The following is a 28,000-nucleotide window of genomic DNA, read 5'->3' as shown; positions in this document are numbered from 1 at the left end:
CATTTCCGGTGTAAAAAAAGTCAGGCATGGACGCGTCAATCGAGTTTGAAGAAAAATTAAGGGAGTCTGCATGCACTGGTGATATCGAATCTATCAGAAAACTATTAGAGATACAAAATGTCAACGTCAATGCCCAAAATCGGATGAATGGATGGTATGATTAATAATGATATGTATCGGCGACAACGATCAGCTGATAGGGTTGTAAAATATGTTTATAATGTATAATATTATGTTAGGTGTACTGTACAGTAACTGCGACCAATATCAATGTGGCATACCTGATGTGTGTTTTACACAATTGTAACGAACCTCTGTGATCAGCTGTTGAACATCTGGCTTCATTTTATTATATTTTCTCTTACTTTGTGGATTAATACATGTCTATCAGATTTGTGGGGTTTTTCTTTCGTGTTTTTGCAACAGTTAAATAGATACTTATAATTGAGGTCACTTTAGCAAGAAATTCCCTCCAGCTTACTTGATAAAGAACTAGTGGAACTGGAATGGGTCGATTGTCTGCGACCAGATATAGCTCAATTTGTAGAGTGTCCATCTAGAAATCAAGGGGTCCCAGGTTCGAACCCCGGTCTGGCCGTACATTTTTCTTCTCTTGTTACAGTGAAGTACTGCCCTTGTTTAAGCATTTGTTGTATGCTTCTCCAGGGATAACCCGAACCTGGGTTGTAATTAGTTGTGTCTTCTTGGGCGAAGACTTAGAAAAAGGAGAGAAGAACATAGCGTAACTGGACTGGGTCGATTGTCGTGGAAGAGCCTCCGTCTAGTCTAAGTTGGGAGGGTCCCGGGTCCGACCGAACCCCAGTCTGGTCGTCATTTTCCTTTCCTGTTACATAACTAACACAATGACATAATATTGGTACCTCCTTGTTAGAAACAATTTTCTTTTCAGTTTCTAAAGTACAAGAATACATATATATGAGATGAAGATCAGGGCCGGTATTCATGACACCATTCTCATGCTCAAGCATGGATTATCATTATGTGCTAAAACCAACTTTCTTGTAACTTACTCAAATCATGTCAAATGATCAAGAACTCAAATGAAAACATTGACAACAGTGGAAGGCTCTTCAAAGTTTTTCCAAATCATTGACATTTTTTTTTATTATGCATTAAGTTATAATCTGAACAAAAAATAAGACAAATTCCATGCTTGAACGTGAGAACAGTTTCATGAATATGGGCCCAGTGATACAGAGGAATCAAAATCCAATATGTTAGCATCAAAGTTGTCGGGTAACTAATTTTTTTTTAGTGTTTCCGCTAAGAGTAAAATTAGGGACTACAGTCCAGTTGAGCTACAAAGAAATTTCCATTAGCCAAGTCTGTAGCAAGCAATAAGATTGTGTTTCACTGTGAAAGACTCCTATTATACAAGGTCGTTTTTGCAATGTATTACCATTGCTGTTTTACAGGACTGCACTACATTGGGCAGCTAAGCGTAATCAACGGACAATAGTCTCCTATCTCCTCACCAAGGGAGCTAACCCCAACTTACCCAACAAAGAAGGGGAATATCCAGCTAACCTTTCCACTGACGCTGATGTTAGAGAAATGCTTGGAGGTAATTTTAAATTTAGGATCTGTTGATTTTCAGACTCCTCATTCTTAATTAACAGTATTTTGGTTGTGTGATCTTTAAACTTAGCATGTGGTTACATCTGGTAAAGGTATTGAGTGTAGAAACAAACAAAAGCACTTTCAGTAGTTATACTTTCACCTCTGATATCAGTTCGAGATAAATCTTTTTCAGGCTATTTAGTTTGTTCATTATACATATATATTATGTGTATTTTACAAAAGATCGGCAAACTTTGTAACCAAGTGTACGTAGAGAAGACTAAGTGTTGTTTGACACTAGTTTTGTTCCTTCATTTAGCAAGTGATACGACAGATGTAAAGCAGTCCAAATTGCCAATCACCCCAGGATACTTGGCTAACCCACCATTCCCTTACACACAGCCTGGTTATGGAGGTGGTGGTACATCTGCCAGTCCTGCATCTACCACTACATCCGAGTCTGCTTCAAGAAAACTTCAACCTTATATTTTGGATGAAAATGGTACAGTTTTATATGCAGAGGTTACATGTTACCCAATAACAATTTACCAACATTTTAAATCATTTATTAAATCACGAGACAGCAGAAAATTTATATAAGCCTTACAAATAGGTTTATTTACTATAGCTAGTTAAAACTCCTAACAATTTTCCAGGCATACATTCTATAAAAAAATCAATTTTAAAATACTTATTATGGCTATTCCAGAAAAAAAATATATAAACCGCTACCCTATGACTCCACATAAAGCTCTTCTATACATGGTCGGGTTTTCAGTGCCTATTAGTTTTTGGTTACGTATAAATATGCGTAAGTCATATCGTTTCATGCCCATTTTATATGGAAATTTATGCTACTCTTTTTTACTACGAAAAAACGATTTGGGCTGATCAAGAAGTTTTTAAAGTCTGTGTGCAGAATGGTACTCCACAAATAACATTGTACACCCCTGGCACTCAATACAGTGTACCTATATATATATAGGTAGTTATATCTTGAACAAATGATGACACAAAGCTTAAGGGTTTACACAACATTGCAAAATATTTACAACAATTCATTGACATGCTAGATACAGTATATGTTGATTTAATCATTGCTCTGATCCAATTTTGTTTCTGTCACAGAAATTGTGCTGAAGATAAGGCTGGCAAATTCAGATGAGCGAGACTTTCTTGAAGTGGAACTTGATAGGTCAAGTCTGTGTTTTGAATCTCTACTGAATCTCATGTGCCGAGAACTTGCTGTTGATCGTCGTTCAGTAAATAAAGTCAGGAAACTTCCTGACACAATTGTAAGAAAGGACAAAGATGTTCGCCGCTTGAGGGATTTCCAGGAGCTTGAGTTGGTTTTAACAAACAGAGCAATAAGCAGTTCATCTCGTAACTACAGTGGCCTTCAGGGTACAGGATTGAACAATGGAGTACGCAACGAACAAATATTGTATTGATTAAATTATTTAATGATCAATGATAAGCATTTGCTCGGTATTAAGTTGAAAGTGTTTCTAAACAGTTTCACAAATGAGGTGATCAAGAAACAATCCAGCATCAAATTCTGAAAGCAGTTTCATCACAGTATGTTTTTTACCCAGATTGGGTAAGATGTCCTGTACTTATCATAAGATTAATAAAATATCTTTTTTTCCTGCTCATGTTCAGTCATTTAAGAGTTTATATCAAAATATCTAAATAGCTGGAATGGATGAGATTTTAGATATGTCAAACTGATTCATTGTACATGTGTGCATTGTAACCCGACAGAGGCCAGACAAAAAATGTATGTGTTTCCTGTAACATGTTGGAAAAATTTAGGGTAGGTAAGGACGCATTTGATTTTTAAAATAATTTTGTGGTTTACAAAGGAGTGAGGTCTGGACTTTAACAGTGCTTCTTGGAAAATTACCTAAAAAAGTTCAGGGTGGGCAAAATAAATTAGGGAAGGTATGGTTACCGTAAACACCAAATATTTTTTGTTTGGCCTGAGCGGATGTGATATAATTCTACAAGTATCTCATGCTATCATTGTATTTATTTTCATAGATTGGGGCAAAAGACCGGTGTAGATAGAAAAAATAATGTAGAGGTATATAATTATGCACAATTAATTATTTTTTGTGAGTCAAGATATGTACCTGCTAGATTGGGAAGTATGTTGTTTTTATTGAATAAAGAGTAGTTACAATAGCTGTTCAGTGATATGTGCCATTATGTGTGGAAATGGTGCTGATAAAATATATGTACGTTTTACTACTTATTTAACAAATAAAATGTGTTCATTTTGAACGAAATGCTGTTTATTCGGGGCAAGTGACAATTATTTCACTTTCTTTGAATACTGCGTAATGATTACAGTTCGTAAGGGTTTGGCTTTTGCTATATTCACAGTCTGAAAAAAATCTGTGAATCGTAAAAATCCTGCAAACTATTGGTCAAGGTGAAAATCATACCAAAGTTATGAAATTAAACCACTGAATTAAAATCCTTAAGGTTAAATTTGATTGAAGAGATGTTGGTCCCTAACTCCTACAGACTTATTTATGTAATACTAGCCATTGTGTGCTTGCATATTTGTTATAGCTGAATGTGTTTTCATATTGCCTATTGTCTGAATGGTGATACATGTAATGTATTTTATCTTAAATATCTTTTTCATTATATTTTCTTTACTGCATCAGTTTCTTTACATGCATTTTTTTCTACATATTTCTTAAAGTATTCTACAGTGTATATATCTTTTTATTGACATAATCGGCATCCATTTACATTGACTTTAATTGTTTGCCTTTTACACCTTGCAAGGTATTGTTCAGAAGTTGATGTTTTTAAAATTGATGTTTTTTGTGTTTCTGTATAAAATTGGTTGTGAAATTGGATGTACCTAATCCACATCAACATATTATCAACTTATGTTAGTCCTACAGATACAGATAGCATGCCTGATAGCACAAGCAATATAAACAATATTGAATATTGGATTAAAGAAAACTAAAAATGTAATTGTAGTTTAATACTAGATATCAAAGTTTTAACACCCATGTAAAGATAAAATATTTGTGTCTACAGGCAAAGTATTCGTAGAGACTGCCAAATTGTGTAGCAAAAGTTTGCTGTTTAGTGTTGTAAGAAAAGGTTCTTTCAGAAACAGTGTGCAAGAAGAGACGAGTATTTATTCAGTAGAACACCATAAAAAAGACTTCACAAATTTAAAGAGGAAAACTGTCTTTGCATCTGACCTATAATAGTTTTGAGTTGATTAGCAAGATGTCTTCTTAAATCCAAGAAATAACTGGGGAAAACGAATTGGACACAAGGGTATTTTGAAGAATTAGGTAGATTTGTGAAATCAATTATCATTGATTTTATTCCAGGGTTTTAGCAAATCATAAATTATTCTAAGGATTTTTATCGTTCCCTACAAGATAAACTTGGGACAATGTCTGACCATCCATTGGTCTGTGCTATTTTAGTCAGGACTGCTTATTGACTACAGATATTTTGTCTACATATCATGCAATGGATAGTCACAAGACTGTCCCCGAGTTGGATATCACTTTCAGCTGAAGGTGAAAAGAAATCACAGTACCAGTAACTCATTACAATTTATCAAACAAAAAAACATTTATGTTGTGTACCAAAAATAAATTGTTCTGATGTTTTTTCTGAACAAAAAACTTTGAACTAAACATGTTTTGTTGAGTTTCTAAATGGATGCATACCCATTTTGTTTTATTTGTACAGTAGACAGATACATCTTCACTAGACTATTTGTGTTTTGTTGCACTGCTGCAGAGAGTAATATCGTGTCATATATGGGTTTAACTGGCATAATCAGATTGTTTATAAAGCATTTGTACATGTTTGTAAAATGATTTAACTTGTTTGCATTTTGTATGAAATACAAACCTGTACATAATTATGAAACTCGTTCAAAAGGACTTATTTACACCACTAAAAGCTTCTGGACATGTTCCATTGAAACAAAACAATTGATTTGATATAACTTGGTGTATGTATGTGTATATTTACTTGTACCTGTGTTAATGCCTTGCTCCACATGTATCTTGTTTGTTTAACACATACAATACTCCACCTCCCATAGATTATCCATTATAAGAGTCTCTCTGCATCCCCATATGCTAATATGTATCTGTTATAGGCTTGAATTTACTTGTTAGGGAAACAACACTTTACATAAAGTTTACAGAATAATGTCCCAATTAAGAAGAACTCCAAATCTTCAATATATATTCACCTTCCGTGGTCATTGTCATCTTCCTGTGATATGTCACTTGGGATTGAACCAGTGACCCCTGCCTCGATTCCGGTTGGCCATTCTACCAGTTGACCTTAAGATCATGTCCATTTTTGTGTATCGCATCCAAGTAGTAGGACCAGAGTTGTTTGTTAATGAAATAAGGACAGACCTAGGGATTTGGTGTTGCTTTCTGATGAGCCTTGGCAAAGACTTTCAAGGCCTGTATTGAATTGGAGATCTGTCAGGCTTTATCCCTGAAACATTACAATGAAAAATAGACAAACCAGTTTGTCTGCCACATATGTATGTAGTAGAACTGGACTGGGTCAATTACCAGGAACCAGGTAGCTCATTGGTAAGGGCGCCCTCTCCCTAGAGTTTGGAAGTCCCTGCTTCAAATCACTATCTGGCAGTGCTTGTTTCCTCTCCTGTTACAGTGGTAGTACATGTGACCAACCCTGTTTTAATTACTGGGTGTACGCTTGGCAAGAGGTATCCAATGCTGGGTTGTAGATAATGCTGGCTTTGAGGGTGAAGACTTACAAAAAGGAGGAAGGAATGTAGCGGAACCTTGATTGCCATCTCAGTTGGTTAGAGCATCTGTCTAGATTTCAAAGGTTCCGGATTCGCATCCTGGTCTTGCTGTGCAAATTTCCTCTCGTATTACATATACAATTGAAAGCTGCCTCATATACACCTCTTTTCAAATGAGTTCAACAAGAACACAGTTCAGTAACACCTTGATGTCATGTCCCTCCATATATTTGACACCCCAATTTATTTCATTTGCCATCTTGCTAACCATTACCACCATCATATTTCAAGAACCCCTTTTCCTTTTCTTCTAAAAAATTCCTTCATAAGTCTGCCTCATTGTATTGCTACATACCTTAATGATGCCAACATTTCACCAGACAAATGAGGGCAATTTCAGTGATTTTGCTCATGCTGAATTAAAACATTAGGACACAATGTACACATCACAGGTATGTGCAAGTAGTAGCATGTCCTCAATCAGTGAAGAGGTTCAGCATGCAATTTGAATAAGTTGGCAATACATGCATTGCATATATTAGAAATTGATCATGTTCCACCCAAAGGCAAAGCCTGTTATACACTAGCATCATAGTACATTGTATATTACACATTGTAATTATATATATCTTTGTTTTGTTATGTCGCTGTTGCTGCATTATCGATTCAATAAAGTATTCTTTAAAATAGTGTTGTGTGAAATGTCAAAATTATATAACCATTATTTGACCAATCAAAGACATTTCGCCCCAGATGAAACAGACCATACATGTAACCATGAAATAGACTTAGTCGGCCATCTTGATTTTCCTGTAAGTCTCAAAATTCAATATCGTACGTAGGGACCATAAGGAATCTTCATATGAAATTTGAAAAAATATCCATCCAGTATTCGCAGAGAAAAAGAGCTAACAATCTAATTCTCAAAATTCAAGATGGCTGCCTATATATATATAGCTATCAGATACATATGTATCTTTGTTCCCCCCCCCCCCCCCATCAGTCCCAAAATTTGACGTGTGTAACCAGGGACCATGGGAAACCTTTGTGTGAAATTTGAAAAAGATTCATCCAGCCTTTTCTTAGAAAAAGTGCTAACAATCTATAACTCTCAAAATTCAGATGGTCGTCTGTCAGCCATTTTGGTTTTCCGATCGATCCCAAAATTTGATATGCTTAAGTAAAATTTGGCAAAGAGTCTTCCTTTACACTCTCAAAATACAAGATAAAAGATGGGCACCTGTTGGCCATCTTGGTTTTCTAAAATTTGATATTTATAACTAGGACTTTACTTTCTTGAGAAATAATACTAAAAGAAATGTTCAATGACAGACAGATGGACAATGTATGTAGGGTGATTTGAATAGTCCATCATCTGATGATTGTGAGCTAAAATATTTAGTGAGGACCACCTTTCACAAAAGTTCGGAACCTTTATGAAATATGCATAATTATTTTCTAAATTCAAAATTTGAAGAAGAAAAAAAAACCAATTATTTAAAATCTTCAATTTTATTTAACAATATCTACAACAGTACATATAAATAATAAGTTTTTGCATACGAATGGTCAGACATACAGTCATACAGTACACAGGTGGTGTAACATACAGACATTCATGGAAAAGGGGCTGTGTTTATTTATATTCGAAATTCAGGAGTTCCGCTCGTGGTATGGTATCTACTCTGCAACCTTGAATTTTGTCGTTTTGTAAGGACAGAATCAAAGTACTTGTTCATACCACTTTGCAGACGCCTAGTTCTTCATCGCTTTGATCTTGGGACTTCAGCTTTTATTAACGTTAGAAGTCTATACAGACAAATGTGAAACTACACAAAAAAGAAATTGTACTTAATATACGCCCAATTAGTAACCACTTTTGTTTCATGAAAAAACCCATTCTGATACACCAACAAAGTTATTTAAATCTCAGTCTTTCAAATTTTCTAAATGTCAAAAACAGATAATAACACTTTTCACTAACAAACATAAGATTGTCACTGAAGTAATTCCAATCAGTAAAACATGTTTTCAACATATGAACTTATGAACTTTCATCTCATCATTTTTTCAGAAGTTTTTGAATCTTTCTGGGTGGTTCCCACCGCAGACACGAGGAGTCGACCGTGAGGACTGGACGTTTGTACTGAGCACTCTTTAAATGTTCCTCGACAAGCTTTGGTGTGACACAGATTACATGCTGTCCCTTCCAGTATTTCACCATGTTCAAGGACTGTAGTGTGCCGATAATATCATGTTGTGTGATGCTGGTCATTTGACTGTAAAGTAGCAATATACGAAATCTTTATCAAAACCATTCGAACATCAATCCACATTCTAACAAGTAATCAAACAACAGTACCAAACGGTACATATAAGCAACTATTCAAGCATCCAAATTTGACAAAAATAATACAATAAGGGAAAAAATTAAAAAATTCTAAACATATAAATCAGATACCAACTAACCCAGATAATGACGACCAACCTTTTTTTTTTATTTAAATCAATGAAAGCAAGAAATATCTTAAAGCAGGAAAAGGAATGTAGTCGCTATTCTTGTGGTCGTTGGAAACTAAATACGCATTATGAGAGATGCAATGCATAAGATACAGGTCTAACATTAGATTTCTAAATTGACGGTTACATAGGAGTGTAAACATTATAATTTTGAAGCATTTCTGCCCATCACCATATGGAGATTTATTTCACTTCAGGGGCTACCATCTTGTGCTCATATCTAAAACCAAATTCATGTTTTGTATAACCTGTATTAGGATCCCCTCCAAACACAGCACAGCTTTCAGTGAGTGTGCACTGTACGAGTCAAATGATGGGATACGATAAATTCCCAAAACGATCTGAAACACTTAATTCCCAAAACGACCTGAAACATCTCTATCAAAAAATCACTTTTCATAGAAGAAATGTGATCTTTCAACAACCTAATCCCAGTTTAAAGCTCAACATAGGAGTCACCAGGACTCAACTAGTGGTGGATTTGTTTTCTTTATTATCATCACACATAATGTTCGTGTGTTTTACCTGAGATCACGTATGGACAAAGTTCCTCGAAAGTCTCGCAGAATCTCCAGCAGGACCCATGACCAGTAGCTCCTGTAGCTCAACTTGCCAAGATCTGACAGAGGTTTCTCGGGGGATCCAACAGTACCTTCCAGTTTTGAAAGCTCATAACCTATTAGAATATTGAAGGAATTGCTTACGTAAAAAAAAGAACCAGTCCCATGATAACAGCTCAAAATAGCTACAGGTCAGTGTGTACTTATATTTTTATATTTAAAAGTCAAAGCTTATCAACTATCTTCATATGACCTTAATAGCTGTTGTGTGGATGTTAAACCCTGAACAAACAACACACAAAACACAGAAAGGACTGAATAATAGTAATTTGTAAACATTAACATACACATTTTATGTGTATTCACAGAAATTCAAAAGAATGAATGAAACAGAAAGTCTCCATCCAACTGATTAGTGAAACTAATTTAGATTCATTCAGAAAATTGGACATAATGTTTATTATGAATTTAATATGCAGGGAACCTTCAGTTTTTTATTGATATGACAGTAACAAACAATACCAATATATGCATTCCTGATTTGTGTGGTAATTAGTTGGACACTGACCATTGTCAATCTATAAAATACTCACTAAACGCAATGAGAAATTTGCCGTATCCCTTTCTCTGGAATGGTGGTAGTGTGAGAATGCAGGCAATGTTGTTTCCATCTGGAGATTCTTTTTCCTGTTATGAAGCAAAAGAAATTAAGATTGTTCAAATGGCAAATAATTAAATATTAACATGAAGTGGAAAAGATTTGTGATATTTTTGGCTTCATCAGAGTGATGTCCGTGACAAATATTCTCCCTTACCTTTCAAATACTGGATGTCATCCAATAATTCATTAAGTGCAAAATATCATGCAGAAACGTATTACAGATTACTTATAGAAGACTGGACAACTTTGAAAGGAGATGCATATACCACAGGAAATTACCCTACCATGCATCCGTAAAAAGACATTGTTGCCTAAATTTCAGTATATTTACAAGAAATGTTTTCAGAATACTGAAAGCATGATTAATATTTCAACAATGCAACCTGTTTCCTTCAAACATATCCATGAGTTAAAACATTAAATTACTGTAGGAAATATCAAATGGCGGAGAATTCTTCAAAATAGAACAGAGTCAGAATTCTTCGAAAGTGAACAGACTTATTTTGATGTTGGCTTTATATTAATTACTATTCTTCATTGTGTAACAATAGTACCACAGAGAAGCTGGCGATTTTGACATGGGATCTTAGTGAAAATCTGTTAATATATACACATGTATTGGTAAAATTTGGAAAGCAGCATGACATGCATTGAATATTTGTAGCATTGTCTAATTAGATAAAGTTAATCTTCAAGCGTTAAACATGTTTCTCTCTAATAGTCCAACATTTTAAAGCAATGTTCAAATCAGAATTATTTTCTTATGTCTGGGAATGGGTCCTTTCACCAGACCCTGTGAAACCTTAGTGAAAATCCCTGGAAGTTACCTTCGAGAAGTAGCCAACAAGATGGCAGCCGTGTCGGTCCACTTCTGTGAGGATGTAGAACATGAAGGGTTCCACATCAAAGTACAGTGTCTTATGGTCCAGGAATAATTTAGCAAGGAGGCACAGATTCTGGCAATATATCTATAATTGGAGAAATCACAAACAGTAAGAAATATCGTAATGAAGGTCTTTTTTTATTATTTCAGACAATTATCAGCCCTGGAAATTTGATTCATCTATCATAGAGTAATTAAAAGTAACTGTATATAACACTTATGTCTAAACTCCACAATCTTAACTTTTAAGTGTCTTAATAAAAATGGGCCATGCTAATGTAAAGTATGTAAAAGCATTATACAACAAGAGCTGTCGGAGAACAGCATAGCTCGCCTATGTATGTTATTATAATACTGCAACTATCAATAGAAACACATGTATAGTAAAATGTTGATATATATAGTGCCTGTCATTTTATTTGCCACCTCACTTACCACCAGGATATTTCAAGGACTGTTAAATGTGTAGAAACATCTGTGTGAAGTGATTGTTAGGACCATATAAATACTTCAGCTTTATAACAGACAACAGCCTATTGATGGTGGTTGTCCAANAACACTCCATATAAATACTTCAGCTTTATAACAGACAACAGCCTATTGATGGTGGTTGTCCAACACTTCACCAAAAAAAATTGCCCAAAAACTTAAACCTCAAATTAAACTAAGTCAAATTAAGCTGTTTTTGGGCCATAAAATATGAAAATATGGTCCAGCATATTGCTTACACTTGATATAAATGACTTAAACTCATAATAGACAACTGTGTATTGAGTGTGATGATCCAACAATTTCTGGAAAAAACTTGCACCAAAACTTTAACCTCGGAAGGTGGGACGTCGACGCCGGCGTGACTACATTAGCCCCCCTATTCTTCGAATAGTCGAGCTAAAAACCATAACAAAAGAGCCATTCCAATTAAAAATGTCTCCCACTCGTGAAAGGTCAATAAGACTGAGTTATGAATCAAATCAACTTTTCTTTAATAGTGATGCCATTTTTAAATTGAATGTCGCTAATAAGATGAACTTCAAAGTCACTTTCTATTGTGAAAAACTGCTTAATACTAGAACACTGACAGGTCAGTAAGGGCCCCGTCTTGTGGCAATATATCCCACATAATCATCAAGAAGAAATCTGCCCATATAGCTGAGTTTGACGTTTGACATTTGGAAATTTAAAAAAATCACAAGGAAGCAAAATATACATTTTACATGTACTATGATGTGAGTCTTGTTTCCTTCCCCCTCCATATTTGCTGGGCTAACAGAAATGTAAATACCGGTGCAATACTCATTTGTTAGTTTTGATTCATTTTATTTCACCTTAAAAACCTCCCCCATCAAGAGCCAGGGTCAAAGTCAGAGATCCACTTTGTCTTTGACCTTTGGACCCAAATGACCTTGACCTTTCACCCAGTGATCCCGATCTTTGGTCAGTTCACTTATTTTTCAATTCCGACCAACTTTGCTTCATAATAACATATCAAAATGTTCATCAGTGAAAAGATATTAAATTTGACCTTGACCTTTGACCCAGTAACCTTGACCTTAAGTCAGTTGACTCTTTGTTAAATTCTGACCAACTTTGGTCACAATGTCATAAATAACAAAATGTTCATCAGGGAAAAGATACAAAATTTGACCTTGACCTTTGACCCAGTGATCTTTGATCAATTGACTCCTTGTATGATTGTGACCAACTTTGATTCATAATGTCAAAACAAAATGTTAAGCAGTTAAAAGATACAAAATCTGACCTGGACCTTTGATCCGATGACCTTGACCTTCGATCAGTTGACTTCTTGTTGTTGTTTTTTTGTGTTAAAATCCAAGATGGCTGATTAGCAGCCATTTTGAATCCGAATTGCCCGAAAAATTACCAAGCAGAACTAGGATAAATGGGAAATCATCATGTAAAATTTTAAAAACATACTCCATTTACTTCCATCAATATTGTGCAAAAGAACAAAAACAGGCAGACAGACCGACGGACAACCCGATTACTATAGGGCACCCACATCGAAAGCGGGGCCCTAATTAGTGGGTACCCATTTTTAATTAAAACAAAATAATTAATATTTAATGGATAAAGAATGTTTGGCTTTAACAGTTACACAATTTTGGGAGGGGGTAATCATGATTTTCTAATTTTATAGTTATCGTTTCAGTGGATGGAGGGTGGTGGAAGTTCCAGTCCAGTTTAGGTACAGGAACACAGTATAGATCATACTACAGTTGTTTACCTTGCTGTCTTTCCCATCCACTTCGAACACAGATATGGTTCCTTTTCTGTAGATCTCTTTTCCTGATGGATGTCGATGAATACATTGACTCTAAAAAGACAGGAATCAATTTAATGTAAAGTTGTTAACAAAACAATAAAAAAAAAAAAATTGTTTACCTCTACTCTTTTTTTCATCTCTTGTAATTAGCTTCTTGAATCTTAAATTTCTTAATCATTCAGAGGCTATTGCTTAATTCAGCAGACTGTGTGCAATACATTGTAGTATTGATTGAAATGTTAAAATGTCTTTTATTAAAATCAGTAACATGATCAAATTTATATCCTATGTACAAGAAATTTACATGTGGTGATATCTAGTACTGTATTTCACAAAATTTCATGAATCAGCCTTTTGATGATAAAAAAAAATTTATCCAATATCTAAGGAGTATTGTTTTCATCATGTCCTAATTTTAAAAAGGTTTGAGAAATTTCCAGGCTTATAAACTAACTTGAAAGAGAAAATTTCCAAAAGATTGAAATAAAGAAGATGATTCCAATACTTGAAATTTTCCTTTAATGTCTCTGAGTTATGTATCTTACCTGATGGTATCTGTAGGATTTTTCTAGTCTCATATACTTTAAACAATATTCGCACAGCCACAGCTTTGACTGTTTGCCGTATTCTTCAGGGTAGGGTGAGAAATACCAGGCGTCTATTTCATACCGGCCAATCTGAATCTTGTCTATGTATTTCACTTTTGTGATCTAAAATCAACAAAACAGAAAGAAAAGGCACTCAATAGCATAAAGTCACAGATTCCGTAACATTATATATTTGTGCCATGCTAAATATTTTGTTATGGTAGTAGAATGTAGTACAATTCTTTTTCATCCTTTTCTATCTCAAAGCTATTTCATCACAGAAACCACATTGTACCAACAAACTTACTTCCTACATTTTATCAGAAGAAATCAGGTATATATAAGACACTTTATAATTCATGACCTAGTTAATTGTTTTTGTCTGATTACTTACAGCTTCGTGTTCCTTTTCTAGGGCGGCAGTTGTTGGATCCATTTCAGCATAGGTCTAGTCAAGACAAATACAACATCAAATTAGTTTGAATCATAATAAAATATATTTAACCAGTATCATGTACTTGTTTTCAAACGTCATTATATAAAAATATCCACTGCAGTATTGCTCAAAGTCGCTGATAAGATTTTTCTCTACATATTAAAATAACATACATACTTATCTTTCAAAATGGGCTCTTAAATTGACTGAATATTCCTTATGTCTCTTTTATCTGCGCAAGTCAATAGACTAAGCAACAGGCTCAAATGACCTATATAACCCACCTGTTATTATATGGTATTACATAGGCTAATATATTTGATATTTCTAAGTATTCGCCCCCCGAAGACACAACAATTTACAACCCAAGTTCAGGTATCCCCTTGCCAAGCATACACCCAATGCTTGAAACAAGGGTTGGTCACAGGCACCACTGTAACAGGAGCGGAAAAATGCACGACCGTGCCGAGACCCCTGGTGTGATTGGCTTGAATCGCAGCCATATTTTTGCTAAACCAATCAACACTGCATGTTTCAGCATGCGATGACCTCAACCTCAAAGCAAGAGGCTCAAATGACCTATATAACCCACCTGTTATTATATAGTATTACACAGGCTAATATATTTGATAATGAAATTATTAGAAAAAAAAAGGGGATGAGACCTTACAACTAATCAAAAATTCATTGACAATTATTTTGGATTTCATATTTGATTTAAACAATCTTGTTAATTTTTGATTTCCGTCTTTACATATACAGGTAAAATACAGAACTAGACATATTGGTTGTAGGGATCATTATACAATGTAAATGTGGGGTCAAGGTCATTTATTTGACAATATTAATATACATTCATCCATTCATTACAGGTCTTATATCATTACCTTATATATTAAGGTTCTAAGAAGAACTTACAAGTTCTAAAAAGTTACACACTAAAAGGATGTATAATATTTCCCATACCTTTTGAACGTGATTAATCTCGTCATGTTTTCGTTTCTGGTTGCGTGTAATTTTCCTGTCGGTGCCATCACTAAGGTCAGTCATAATGATGGAGACGTCTTTCATTTTGTTGTTATGTGGATCCTCAATCTTTGTTATCAAGTCAAACTTGTCAATCTCTACCCATTCATCCAAACGCCTGTTAACTGTTGGAAATTGAAAAGAAACATTTGTGAAACTGGCAAACTTTTTTTTCCAGTTCCACACACTTTTAAGAAAGAAAAGTGTTTATACTTGAAACATATTGATATTTGATTTGAAAAGAGTATTTCTCTTGTCAAGTTTGAAATTAAAAACTAACAGCAATATTAGAATGCATTTTGATGCAATGACTGAAGATGAAAGAAACTCTTACTGGTTTTTTGTTTTCTGATAAAAGCATGTGTAGTAGATGCTGTGCTCAGCACTAGCTAGATTTCCTTCCACTGTGTCAGTTTTTTATTTTGTTATTTTGTTATTGTAGATCTTGTGTAAGTAGGCTTACTAATGAATCAATATTACATATGAAGTCCTTTTTGTGTTGAGGTTTATGGGGCATAAAGCTCATTGGTCTTGAGATAAATTTGATTTAAATTTGTCTCACGACCAATTGAGTTTTATACCAGTACCCCATAAACCTCAACAGAACAGGACTCAACCCTTAAACATACATTACATGTACCAGGTATTTTTTCGATAATTTTGTAATCGTCTTTTTGTTTCATTTAGGAAAGAAAATACATGTATACCAATTGGAAAGGTATTTCTCAGAAATAAACTGCACATTTTGAGAATTTGGCATAAATGTTAAATTAGTTTACAGTGAGAATGGGGCACATTAATATTATCAGCCACAAAAAATCCATTAGAAAAAGCCCTGTGTTCCCTCTGTGTTAACTGACAAAAAGTGCTTAATTCAACATAATATACTAGGTATACATGTATATATGCATGCAGATCTTTAACTTTTCATATGTCTTCTGTAGGATGACTTTCAAGGAGAGAAAGTTCCTTCTACTGGAAATTCACACTTAAAAGTAGTAGCCTGTTGGTAGATTTTTTTTTTTTTTACTAGAATGACCTATAGTTTCATTGTAAATATTCAATTTTTTCACTAGCCCCTACATATTATGCATTAATGTTATGATTTTTTTTGTATCCTTACATCCTTCATAGTGGACATAAAATTCATGCCTCCCACCAGTCTGTTCATTGGCACGTGTCTGAATAATTTCTGCAGCATCTGAAACAGAATGAATAATATATTGAGAATAGTTTAACATTGATCTCTTTTCTGAAATAGCATAAGCATTTGTTCAAGGAGAAAATTAAAATGTGATAAAATATATATAACTTCACATATTTCTACCATAGGTTTCTTCTCTCATGAAGCTCGTGTTAAACAGACAAGGTGTATTGTATTGGTAGTTAAACATTAAAAAGATACTCATATGTGCATTATCATAATGCTTTAAAGTGTTTTGCAAATGATTAATACATGTATACATGTTACAAGTTTCTTCAAAAAATTTAATGTACATATTATTTTTATGCATGATAATGTTGCTTGATGTGGTCTTCTTCATATTTTTACTCCATTATTTTCAGCAATTTCCCTATGCGGACAACTTAAGTCCTTTCTGACTTAATTTGCATATACACCTGTTGTAAATAATATAAATACATGTATATTATGGGATGGGGCAAACTGATTTTAACATACATGTACTTTCTACATTATCATTTCATTTAGACTTAGATGTAGCAAAGTTTGTACCAAACAATACACTGTACTTCATTTGGCAATCATGAGCTAGTATTATGGCGTGATAACAATGATTAACGACGATACTCAAGATTGGTTAACCGGTGTGGTACAATTTGAAAGCGAGTTCTGTTTCTGGAAACGCCGGTTTCCTGTAGATATGCTATCCACTCAAGGCTTATTTATAAGTTAGGTAAGTTAGGGTTAGTACAAAATAGCAGGGAGAACTTCAAACAGAACGAAACGATATGGAGCTTGTTTGTATTCCGCTTGTTAAACATCACATTATTCCATTTTTGTGTTAACCGGAAAATCATTGCAAATGTTGTCTGCTTCACTTTGAAAGAGGACAAACTTATTTAAACATTTAAACATTTAAACGTTTGTGAAGACATTATACTTTTTTTCTAAATCCGAACTTTGAAAATTTGATCGTCAGCATCGGGAAAATCAGCCATGGGCAGTTAGAGGTTACATGGCGCCTGTTAAAGTTTCTCGCCGTGTAAAACCTCTAACATTGTTGGAGTAGTCGCGGTGGCAGACCAGTACGGCCATAGCAATCTATTTACAACCTGAAAATTGAATAGTTAGTGTCTTCCAATAAACATGTAGTTTGTTTATGCTAAAATAAAACCAACGAGACATCCGACCACCATACATGTACATGATGAACACGTTAAAACATCCTCTGTTCCATACACGCATTTTGTGAACAACAAAGTACACCACAAACATACGCCATGTTCCATCGGATCGCTGAACAAGGTAGTGTTCGCCGATATCAGGCAGTATATCGGAGCCAATATTCCTGTCTTTTGATTCTTCATCTTTATGTGAATCTTGGTACGGCATCTGTATGGAAACTCGAGGGTTCTGATGTAAGATAGAGCCGTTCAAATCTGCGTCAGATACTCCTTTCTTCTCATCTAAATCCGCCATTTTAAATAGTAATTCATGGTTAATACAACGCTTGAGGCAATTACCTGTCTATGCAAACGTTTAAAAGACTGTAATTATGATCGCATCACGACCTATATAATATAAAAATGCGCTACCGGGTTAATGTCATGGGGAGATTTTTGTACCTTTCTGGGTTTTTTTTCAAGTTTATTATCCATCCTCGTCATCATCAACGCTACATATCAAATTTAGATGAATGACTTCAAGAACAAATGGATACGTTTATAATCTTTTTAGAGCAGCCTGTGATGTTTCATAAATTTAATTGTTGGAATTAAGTTGATCTTTCTCTTAATTTATTAGTGGTTGCATTTCTGCATTTATAAGCCTTTCAGAAAGACAACTGGGGTAAGATTACCCAATTGGACGTGATAAGGTATGGGCAGGGTCACCTGTTCGACCACGTGGATTTTCTCTCACATTAAGAATCCCTGCACGCATAACATATTTATTGCCAATAAAATTGAACAAGGGATTGGGCACAAGTTATTACAACTTATCGCAGCCTACTCCCGTCATACATTTATAATTACATTTCAACAATGTTAATAGGCATAAACATGAAGTAGATATATATAATATTCACACAGGTACAAATACAACAACTTTAAAAAAACAGCGTTCAAAATCTTTTGCTGGATTATTGATGTAATGCACAATGGACTTTGCCAAAGCTTTTGACAGAGTCCCACAAAAACGATTACAATACAAACTCAAATATATTACGGGACAACAGGGAACATCGAACACACACGCATACAATACAGTACACCGAGACTCTTTGCAGACGATAAACAACAAAGAAGACACACTAAAACTGCAACATGACCTTGACGCAGCAGGACAATGGGAGAAAGACTGGCAAATGAAATTTCACCCTGACAAATTATGCAACATACTCAATATTACACCGAAACGCAACAAAATACACCATGACTACAAACTCCACAACCACACATTACACCAAGTAGAATCCAGCAATTACCTGGGCTTAACATTACAAATAACTTACGATGGGACAAACATATAAACAACATCACAGCCAATGCCATTAGGTCCCTAGGTTTTCTCAAACGCAAACTAAAAAGAAACTCACCAGATATAAAAGCACTAGTCAGACCAAAACTTGAATACTGCTCTTCTATTTGGGACACACACAACACAAACCAAATACAACAAATAGAAAAAAAACACAACGAAAAGCAGCACGCTACGTAAACAACAAATACCACTACACCATCTCAGTAACAGATATGACCCACAAACTACAATGGCCAACACTACAAACACGAAGCCTTCACACAAAAATAATACTTTTTTATAAAATAGTTCACCAACTCGTAGCAATAAACCCAACATATGTACTCACACCCGTAGACCCTCGAATCAGACATGCACACCCTTACGCATACAAACACACATTCATTCTTCCCACATACAATAACACAATGGAATCTCCTTCCCATAGCAGCAGTACAATCCACAACACTCGAGGACTTCAAGGCATACAAACCCTATGCAGCCCTTGAAGCCCTCATCATACGCTAGTACATACGCCAGCTTTTAACTTTTATCTTATACCCTGCACACACAAAAACAAAAAAAAACAAAAAACTAATCACTGTAAATAATCCCCTTTTTCACGCCTCTGCACAGGGTCCCAAGAGCATAAACATCACCATCTATGGATCCCTTGTACAGCTAAGAAGCAGAGAAGAAGACATGTCTAAAAACGTAAGAGCTAAGGTCCACCGAAAGATCTGAACTGCCTTACAAAAGAAGCTCTAAATTTAAATCTATACCTAAGGCATTCAAAATTTGAAACAAAATACGCCTTACATTGCTAAATAGTTAACACTCAAAGAAAAAGTGAAAGGCATTCTCACATGGATGTCCACAGATGCAAAATAGACTTTCGACAAGATTAACCCTGTAAAGGTCATACTTAAGAGAACTGCAATTGTGCCTCAGTTGAGTTGAGTATGTATAGTATTCAATTTACGTTCTCCAAAACTGAAGTAGATAGGAGGGGATGGTTGTACATTGAGTTTTTAAATAAATGTATAGAAGGCAACGATGGTACTGATAGAGCTATCGAGTTCCAGCTCCGAAGAGTGGAAGGTATAAAGAAAAGATTTGTAAGAGATCGGTTTAATAATCTGGAGTTAGGTCGTTGTGCATTTTATATAAAAGGTTGAAGTTTTCTACGTTTTCGAAGATTAGAAAGAGTTTCTCAACCTGTTTCAAAATGTAAATTTTCAATACTGGCATACGAAGGAAGGCCGGATATAATTCAAGCAATTGATCAAATGAATGATTTATACATTTTTAAAAGACTATTCCTATTTAGCAAGTATTTCAATCTTCGTAAGACGTTAATTTTCTTCATAACTGAGCTATGAAAGGCATTAATATGATCCCCCACTTTGTGCTTGAATTAAAAACTACTCCTATATGCCTATGATGGTCCGTAAATTATTTTTTTCATCAATTTTCAAATCTAAATCTTCATCTATGTCAATAGAATTAGAAATAAATATTACCTCAGTTTTGTAAGGATTAAATGTTACCAAGAGTTTAGGTTTAAGTTTAAAGACTCAAGATCCCCATTCAATACTGTTTAGAATTCATGACAAGATGAAGAAGACTGTAATAAAGAGGTATCATCTGCAAAAAGGCGAGTAGCTGATTCAATATCGGCAATATCATTAATGTATATTAAAAACAAAAGCGGTCCAAGAATTGAACCTTGAGTAACCACTGCTTCGTTCAAACCTAATTGAGAATAAGAAATATGTAAGAAAACTTTCTGTTGCCTATGAAATAAACGATTTTCTAACCAGGTATATTACTCACCAACAATGCCGTTAGATTTTAACTTAACCATCAAACCCTTATGCCAAACCCGATCAAAAGTCTTGGAAATGTCACTAAATACCATACATACATGTTTTTTCTTCTTCAAGAGCAATACAAATGTTGTGATAAATTTCAATGAGCTGATATACAGTAGAATGAGCATGAATAAAATCAGACTGGTACTTATAAAACAATGAGTTTTCTAAAAAGATAATTATGTAGGTGTTTGAAGATTACTCAAAAACGTTTCCAACAGTAGATAAAAGTGAAATTGGCCTAAAGTTAGATGGAGAATGCCTGTCATCTTTTTTAAACAATGGCATGACTGGCTATTTTCCAAGCGGTTAAAAAAATACCTGCCGATCAAGACATATTAAAAATAATTTCAAGTGGAAAACAAACAGACTGTGAGGCATTTCTTAACATATGATGGCTGATTCCATCCTCACCCGAGGCCTTGCCCGGAGCTTCAATATCTGTAGAACGTCTCGAATTTCATTACTATTTACTCTAATAGAATTAAACGTTTTGTCAGTTTTTGGCTCAACGCTAAGACCCACAGTGTTATTAGTATCATCTACTCGTGTACTATTACAAAAATAGTCGTTTGATAAGTCAGCTTTATCTTCGTCATTAGTAACAGTATTGTTAGTATGAGGATCTACAAGTGTAGGTATAGATTGTTAAGTACCAGTTGATTTCATTAACCGTTTAAGATTTTGGATCAGAGGATGAATACTCTTCAATCATACCTTGAACATTTTCATATAATATAAAACGGGCATGTTTTTTTTTTCATGTTGTTAACCTTATTACGTTGAGACTTAAATTTATAAAATCCGAAAAAAGCTTGGTTAACCTCGCGATTTTGTGCAACCTATCTCGAATTCTTAATTTTTTCTTAGTTCGGAGGTCATCTAAGGTTTGTCATTTGGTCCTAAAGTGACCACTTTAGATGCAATACATACATTAGCAAAATTTAGAAAAACATCAGTAAAACGCTCACAGGCAATATCAACGGAGTAGCAAGTTGGGAAAAGATGGATCCACTTATAATTAGAAATAAGATTGTTAAACAATTGAAAGTCTGCCCTCTTATACAGCCAAAGTTTATGCTTATAAATGGATTTAAAAGCACAAGCAATTATGATATAAGCAGTACAACCATCATGGTCACTAAAAGATTTATCAACTGATACCACAGAAGAATCAATACAGGAAAGTGATTGAGTTAAAAGAATAGGGTCGAGTAGGCTGGATCTAGTCGGTCCGATACGAGTAGATTCATTTATAACATTGGTTTTACTAAAATAATTCATAATATACAAAAAATACACATGGTTAGAAGATGCAGTTAATAAGTCGTCATTTAAATCACCAGTTACCAGTAGACCAGAACATCTCCACCAGCAAAGTTCAATCCAGCTATAAGTAAGCCATCTGTAGATATTCACCGGCTATATCTTCGATATATTCCAATTCATTCCTAACAAAAATTAACAAATTTAATAAGGTCAAATATCGAAAGCTCGTCAATCCTCGGGCCAGGATTGGATTCAATATCCATATGTTGTAATAAAAGTAGAAACAAAATTGCTGAAAACTCAACATTTCAAAAACATTAAAAACAAAACAAATTAATCGATTAATTAACCATGAAAAAAAAAAATCCGACCACGGTCGAGCATCCATAAAAACATTTTGGAACTAAACGATGAAAATATTAATGATTTCATCGCACATTTTCCCTTGCACGCTACCACAGACCAACACGAGTGATTAAGCTCTGGTTCTGGTCTATAATCAGCAAGTTGATAGAACTTATGTCATAATTGTTTTAGTATAAATGATAAATTAAACTAGATTCATCAGACTGGATGTTTTATAATTAGAATAAGAAAGAAAGGATGTTTCCCAGGATTTTTAAGAGAATTTATATTTCTAGGTTATTGGATATTGGATGTTTCATTAGATTTATCAGAAAAACGGTGTTCACTTAGATTTATTACATACTTAATTGTCAACAAGATTTTTTATTTTTTATGTTTTTTTTATTTTGTTTTTGCAGTAGCTTTTCATAAGGACAGATGAAAAAAAAATGAACTTTTTTAACCTGGGTGTGGACAATGAACAAAATTCATATTTCTGAGATGATTCAAAATCATGCATTGTATTACATAACCCGACACAATCACATATAAATAACTGGAGTCATTTGTATGTTTCTTAGTGTTAACAACTCAATGGTACTTTTACACAGAAGAACATACAAGTTTTACTGCAAGATACCGGTTTTGTTAAAATCTTAATTGGGATTATGTGCACGTTGATGGGCGTATCTTGCACACCAATTTAAAAAGGCACACAAACACTTTCATACACACAACAATTACGTTTTCACGTATGTACATATGCATTTAATAAATACATTTGTTGGTATTTTGATTATCTATATATGCCGCTTGATGTAATTCTGCGCAGATTTGAAGATGTGGATATTTTGGTTGCTTTCTTAAAGTGCGTATCAACATATTATCCATGTCGTAAATTCTTGGTACACGCAAATTAATAACGAGTGTTTTCCGCTTCTATGTTATCCTCCCACACATGCAGTACTGGTTTCTTTTATACCTTACGTACCGTGTTGTCGGTAATTAATCGATATGCTAATTAGTGAAATGAAACTAGTTAGGGAGATTGGGTCTGACAATAAAAAGTTGGGTAATCAGTAAAGAAAAGTAGAAGGGGAGGGACGAACCTTGACGAAATAGTATGAAACAACCATTTTGAAATATTAAATACAAAATCAGTTAAATATTGAAATATTTCAGAGCGGGGAATAACGACAATACAGCGGTAAAAGTTCAGTTGATTCCTATTTCTAAAATGAAAGACTCATTAAAACAAACTATACACCTGTGAGCTTACTTCCTACACTATATAAAAGGCGCTCGATAAATTATTACACGACCAGTTAAGTGTGCTTTATTAACGATATGTTTTTCTCTAGTGGGGTTGCTCCTGGAGGTCTGGCGTCAGGCGTTGGATAGCAATAAGCATGCGTGACCTATCCTGATGAACTTATCCAATGCATTTGATAACATCTCTCATTCACTTTTACCGGGGAAGCTACATCAACGAGTATATGGACTGGCCGAGTCAGCAGCAGTTCAACTTGTCAGTAGCTATCTCAGTAATGCGAGTATACGGGCTGGACGAGTAAGCAGTTGAGCTTGTCAGTAACTATCGCATATGCGAGTATATGGGTTGGACGAGTCAGCAGTTGAACTTGATAGTAGGTACCCCAGTAACGCGAGCACATGGGGTGGATGAGTAAGCAGCTGAACTTGTCAGTAGCTACCTCAGTAACGCGAGTATAATTATTATAATGTAACTACCTCAGAAACAAACAGCAGCGGGTCAGACTATGCCCTATTGTTAGCGACTGGAAGTAGCTCAGGAAGGGAGGCCCACGGTTCTAAAGTAGAACCTCATGTTTTTTAAAACTTTCTTGCATTACATTTTTACTGTTTTAAAATCGGGTTCTCCATATAATTACGCAGACCCGATCTGTCTTATATTAGTGACAGTAGTTCTAACCAAAGAGAAGTTTCAGACAATGAAAGTAAAGTTTTAGTTCAATGAACTCGGTGAAATTTCAGGCCACTTATATAGAGAAGAAGTCTCAAGAGCAAATAAGTTCATTTACTATTGGGGAATATCAAGTTGCAGTAGAGAACTAGGGGGGGGGGGGGCTGTTGTCAAGGGAGAGCTTGGTGTTTTATGGGAAATGTTTTATTTATAAAAACAACATTTTATATAATTTCAAAAAGGTAGACATTGTAAAATTGTTTTTAGACTCTTCTGTACCTTGGATGATGAACTCTGCAAATGATCTATATGTCACTGATTCCATTTGAGTTTTTTCTGTTGTCCTTATAATCGACTAGTGTTTTTTTTTTTATTATCTAAGCGGTCATCTAATCATGTTAAGCTCAGGAAATTGGGTTTAAAATTCTGTTTTGCTTGCTGTGACTGTTGTTTACAACTCTGTGATAACTTCCTTTGACTTAATAGTGTTTACTTAATTGTCATATTGTTGTTGTATCAGTGTCATAGGGCTAGATAGATAGGGACCGCCCTAACCACCTGTCCTGTGTCACACCATTGTGTATTGCTATGTTAATAAGTGGATGCTACTTATTTATTTATTTGTACTCTTAGTTACGTCTATTTAGCTCAATTGATGAATAGATGATACTGTGGGGCGGGGTTGCTAAGGAAATCCGCNACCACAGTATCATCTATTCATCACTCAATCACCCCTGAAGACACATTTAAACTCCTCCAATTCAAAGGTTGGAATAGTTCATAATGGAGTTTCAGGGATGAATGAGTTAAAAGGCCATTTTTTTTTTAAATACATTTCCATAATTTAATCCTTTATGTTGCGACGATAGTTTAGAAATCTGTAAGAATGTGTTGTCCTCTTACATAAGTACTAGCTTCTAACCTTGCAGCGTAACGATCAACGGGCATCAGCCACATGTAGTGTCATATAACGTTATGTCTGAGTAATATCAGATACATTAGGTAACATGTTGACGTCAGTTTATAGGATAGCACGGTTCACATGACATACTTTTAACTTATATATAGCTACATTTTTTAAAGGTCAGTTTCAGGTGCCAGTTTAACGACGGAATGTTACATTTAATCGTGTAACGAATAAAGAACACGGCTGGTACAGTAGCATTTCTGTATACAAAAATAATGAAAGAAAATTCTTGGCGTATTTTTAACTGGTAATTTCGTTAAGCACATGTATTTAACTTTAAAATAAAGAAGTAAAAGGAAGATGCGAGTTACATGTATATTTTATTGTGGTATCTGTCAATCAAGATTTAATTAGATTATATTAATATAATCATTGATTCGAATTGTAAACTCTGTATTCGTGCATCAATAGTAACAAGCATATATATATGCAGTTCGCCATTATCCGACATTTATCAGTTAAAAGAAAAAGAAACTATACCACAGCGCCAACATACAAAGACAACTGAATCTCAAAAATGGAAAGCCTAAACGGGAGTCAAAAAAGAAAAGAAACATCAAGTAACAACAAACAATTGGCCCATTGGAAAAGTATCACTCAGCTATCATGGAATGGTATTCGAAAACACATCCTACGTCGGTGACATTCAAAATGTTCCGACGTCATTTATATAGACAAACTTGATGGTAGGCAACCTAACATCGCAGTCAAAATATCATTACTTATATTTTTTATGCTCATTAGTTGTCCTTGCTTTTTGTTCTATCACTGCACGTGCTGACGCTGTGATGTCGTAATATGACAAAGTTTCCATCACATGTGACTTTGTTCAAGCAGAAGACGCTTAACCTTCCGAAACTCCTGGTTAATTATACATAATTTTACATTTCCGTGTATATGTCATTACGACACTTATCAAACTGTATAGAGGTTATATTTAGCAGAGGTTATATTTGACTAATATCCGCGAATTCTAAACACCAGCGAAGTTATCGAAAATGTAAACCACTTTTACGGACCTTATCACAGCATATTGAAAATACTTATAACCCGACGCTGTTATGCAAGCTTAAATGAACTCAAATCAGATTATCACCTGACAACTGGACAGTCCATGTAAAAACAACACTTACATACAGTATAAGTGGCCACATTACATTTATGTGTGCACAGTAAGTGGTTTAATTGCGTACAGTTTACTCCTACAAAGGTACATACTCATTTGATTTTCTTTCGGGTGAAGGACCAAGGGGAACCTTCATACATGTATGAGATTTGAGAAAGGTGCGTCCAGCACTTTTTAGGAAATAGCAATAACAAACCTTAACTGTCCAAATCCAACATAGCTGCACGTTGACCATTTTGTTTATCCGATCAATTTCAAAGTTAACATGCACTACTATGGACCAAGGGGATCTTACGTGTAAAATTTGAGAAAGATCCCTTGAGTTCTTTCTGAGATATAGGGATAACAAAAATTGTTTAAGGACGGACGACGGACGGGCCGACGACGGACCACAGATAATTTGAAAAGCCCACCATCTGGTGATGATGGGCTAAAACTATTTAAATGTGAACATCCATAATGCAACAGACACTCTCTCATTACGTACTACATTTATTCTCAAGGATAACTTAACTTTTTTTCCCCACTTGGCGTAATATTACAACTCTTTTGCGAAGCTTTACTTTTTTTTTACCAAACCGCTATATATACTCTGAAATAGGACAGTTCATATTCTCAACAAAAGCTACGTATAAACTAGAAGGCGTCTGCTTTATTCACCTTTGTTTATGACAGGGTCTTATCACGAATGGAATGTTAATCGGTATAAGGTATAAGATGTGTACTTGTACAATTTTAAAAAACCTGTACATGTACAAGTCATATACATATTAGATATAAGATGTGTACGTGTACACATTTAAAAAACTGTACATGTACAAGTCATATATTTCAGAAAAGGAAAGGGCTTCTGGAAGTTTAACAATGCACTTCTTTTTGACAAGATATATGTAGATGAAGTTAAAAAATGCATAAGAGGGATTAAACTTGAATACGCATTACCTATATATAATATGGAGGAAATAGAAAACATAGAACCTGCATGCTATCAGTCAATTATTAATGACCAACTTTTTTGGGAAATTATTTTGTTGAAAATTCGTGCTGTTACTATAACCTACAGTGGCCATAAAAAGAAAAGAAATAAGGAAAAATTTGACAGGATTGATAGACAAATAAAAATATTGAGGAAATGTTGAGTGACAAGCCTAACACTATTTTGGAAGAAATTTTAACCGAATTGAAAAATGATCAAGAAAATATGAGAAACGAGTATATGAAAGGACTAATTACTAGAGCGAGAGCTCAATTGGCTGAAGAAGGGGAAAAGACCACAAAATACTTTTGCAATATGGAAAACTATGTAAATAAGAATGCAACAAGACTTATAGATTTTGTTGGTGGGGAGATATTAGAACAAGAAAATATACTTAATAAAATAAAGGAATTTTACAATAAACTCTACGCAAGTAGAGAGGACAAAATTGAAAATGTTAATTTAAAT

At 34.6% G+C, this 28,000-nt stretch overlaps 2 protein-coding genes across 2 annotated transcripts; one reads left to right on the top strand and one right to left on the bottom strand.

The window, feature by feature from the left end:
- Positions 1-4: 4 nt before the first annotated feature.
- On the top strand, positions 5-3,765 carry LOC110456787 (ankyrin repeat domain-containing protein 40-like). The gene is made up of 4 exons (XM_021507749.1): positions 5-154; positions 1,437-1,585; positions 1,901-2,083; positions 2,710-3,765. The coding sequence occupies exons 1-4, from the start codon at positions 27-29 to the stop codon at positions 3,030-3,032; spliced, it is 783 nt and encodes a 260-aa protein (XP_021363424.1). The 5' UTR covers positions 5-26; the 3' UTR covers positions 3,033-3,765.
- A 4,104-nt stretch (positions 3,766-7,869) lies between these two features.
- Positions 7,870-18,022, bottom strand: LOC110456779 (histone acetyltransferase KAT8-like). Its single transcript, XM_021507736.1, has 10 exons — positions 17,791-18,022; positions 16,454-16,531; positions 15,271-15,455; positions 14,263-14,316; positions 13,827-13,991; positions 13,243-13,332; positions 10,942-11,082; positions 10,047-10,140; positions 9,419-9,569; positions 7,870-8,652 (listed from the first exon to the last, which is right to left on the bottom strand). Exons 1-10 carry the CDS (start codon positions 17,990-17,992, stop codon positions 8,436-8,438), a joined length of 1,377 nt encoding a protein of 458 aa, XP_021363411.1. The 5' UTR covers positions 17,993-18,022; the 3' UTR covers positions 7,870-8,435.
- Positions 18,023-28,000: the final 9,978 nt, after the last annotated feature.

This window comes from Mizuhopecten yessoensis, unplaced genomic scaffold, assembly GCF_002113885.1.
Source record: "Mizuhopecten yessoensis strain PY_sf001 unplaced genomic scaffold, ASM211388v2 scaffold8841, whole genome shotgun sequence".
NCBI classification, from domain to species: domain Eukaryota; kingdom Metazoa; phylum Mollusca; class Bivalvia; order Pectinida; family Pectinidae; genus Mizuhopecten; species Mizuhopecten yessoensis.
This window is presented reverse-complemented; position numbering and strand designations above follow the sequence as displayed.

Excerpts from the sequence above, each read along its gene's own strand:
- LOC110456787 (XM_021507749.1), top strand. The coding sequence starts at position 27 with ATGGACGCGTCAATCGAGTTTGAAGAAAAATTAAGGGAGTCTGCATGC. Across the intron at positions 155-1,436 it reads CAAAATCGGATGAATGGATG|GACTGCACTACATTGGGCAG; the intron begins GTATGATTAATA and ends GCTGTTTTACAG. Across the intron at positions 1,586-1,900 it reads TGTTAGAGAAATGCTTGGAG|CAAGTGATACGACAGATGTA; the intron begins GTAATTTTAAAT and ends TCCTTCATTTAG.
- LOC110456779 (XM_021507736.1), bottom strand. The coding sequence starts at position 17,992 with ATGGCGGATTTAGATGAGAAGAAAGGAGTATCTGACGCAGATTTGAAC. Across the intron at positions 15,456-16,453 it reads TTATGTCCACTATGAAGGAT|TTAACAGGCGTTTGGATGAA; the intron begins GTAAGGATACAA and ends AATTTCCAACAG. Across the intron at positions 13,333-13,826 it reads AATCCTACAGATACCATCAG|AGTCAATGTATTCATCGACA; the intron begins GTAAGATACATA and ends CTGTCTTTTTAG.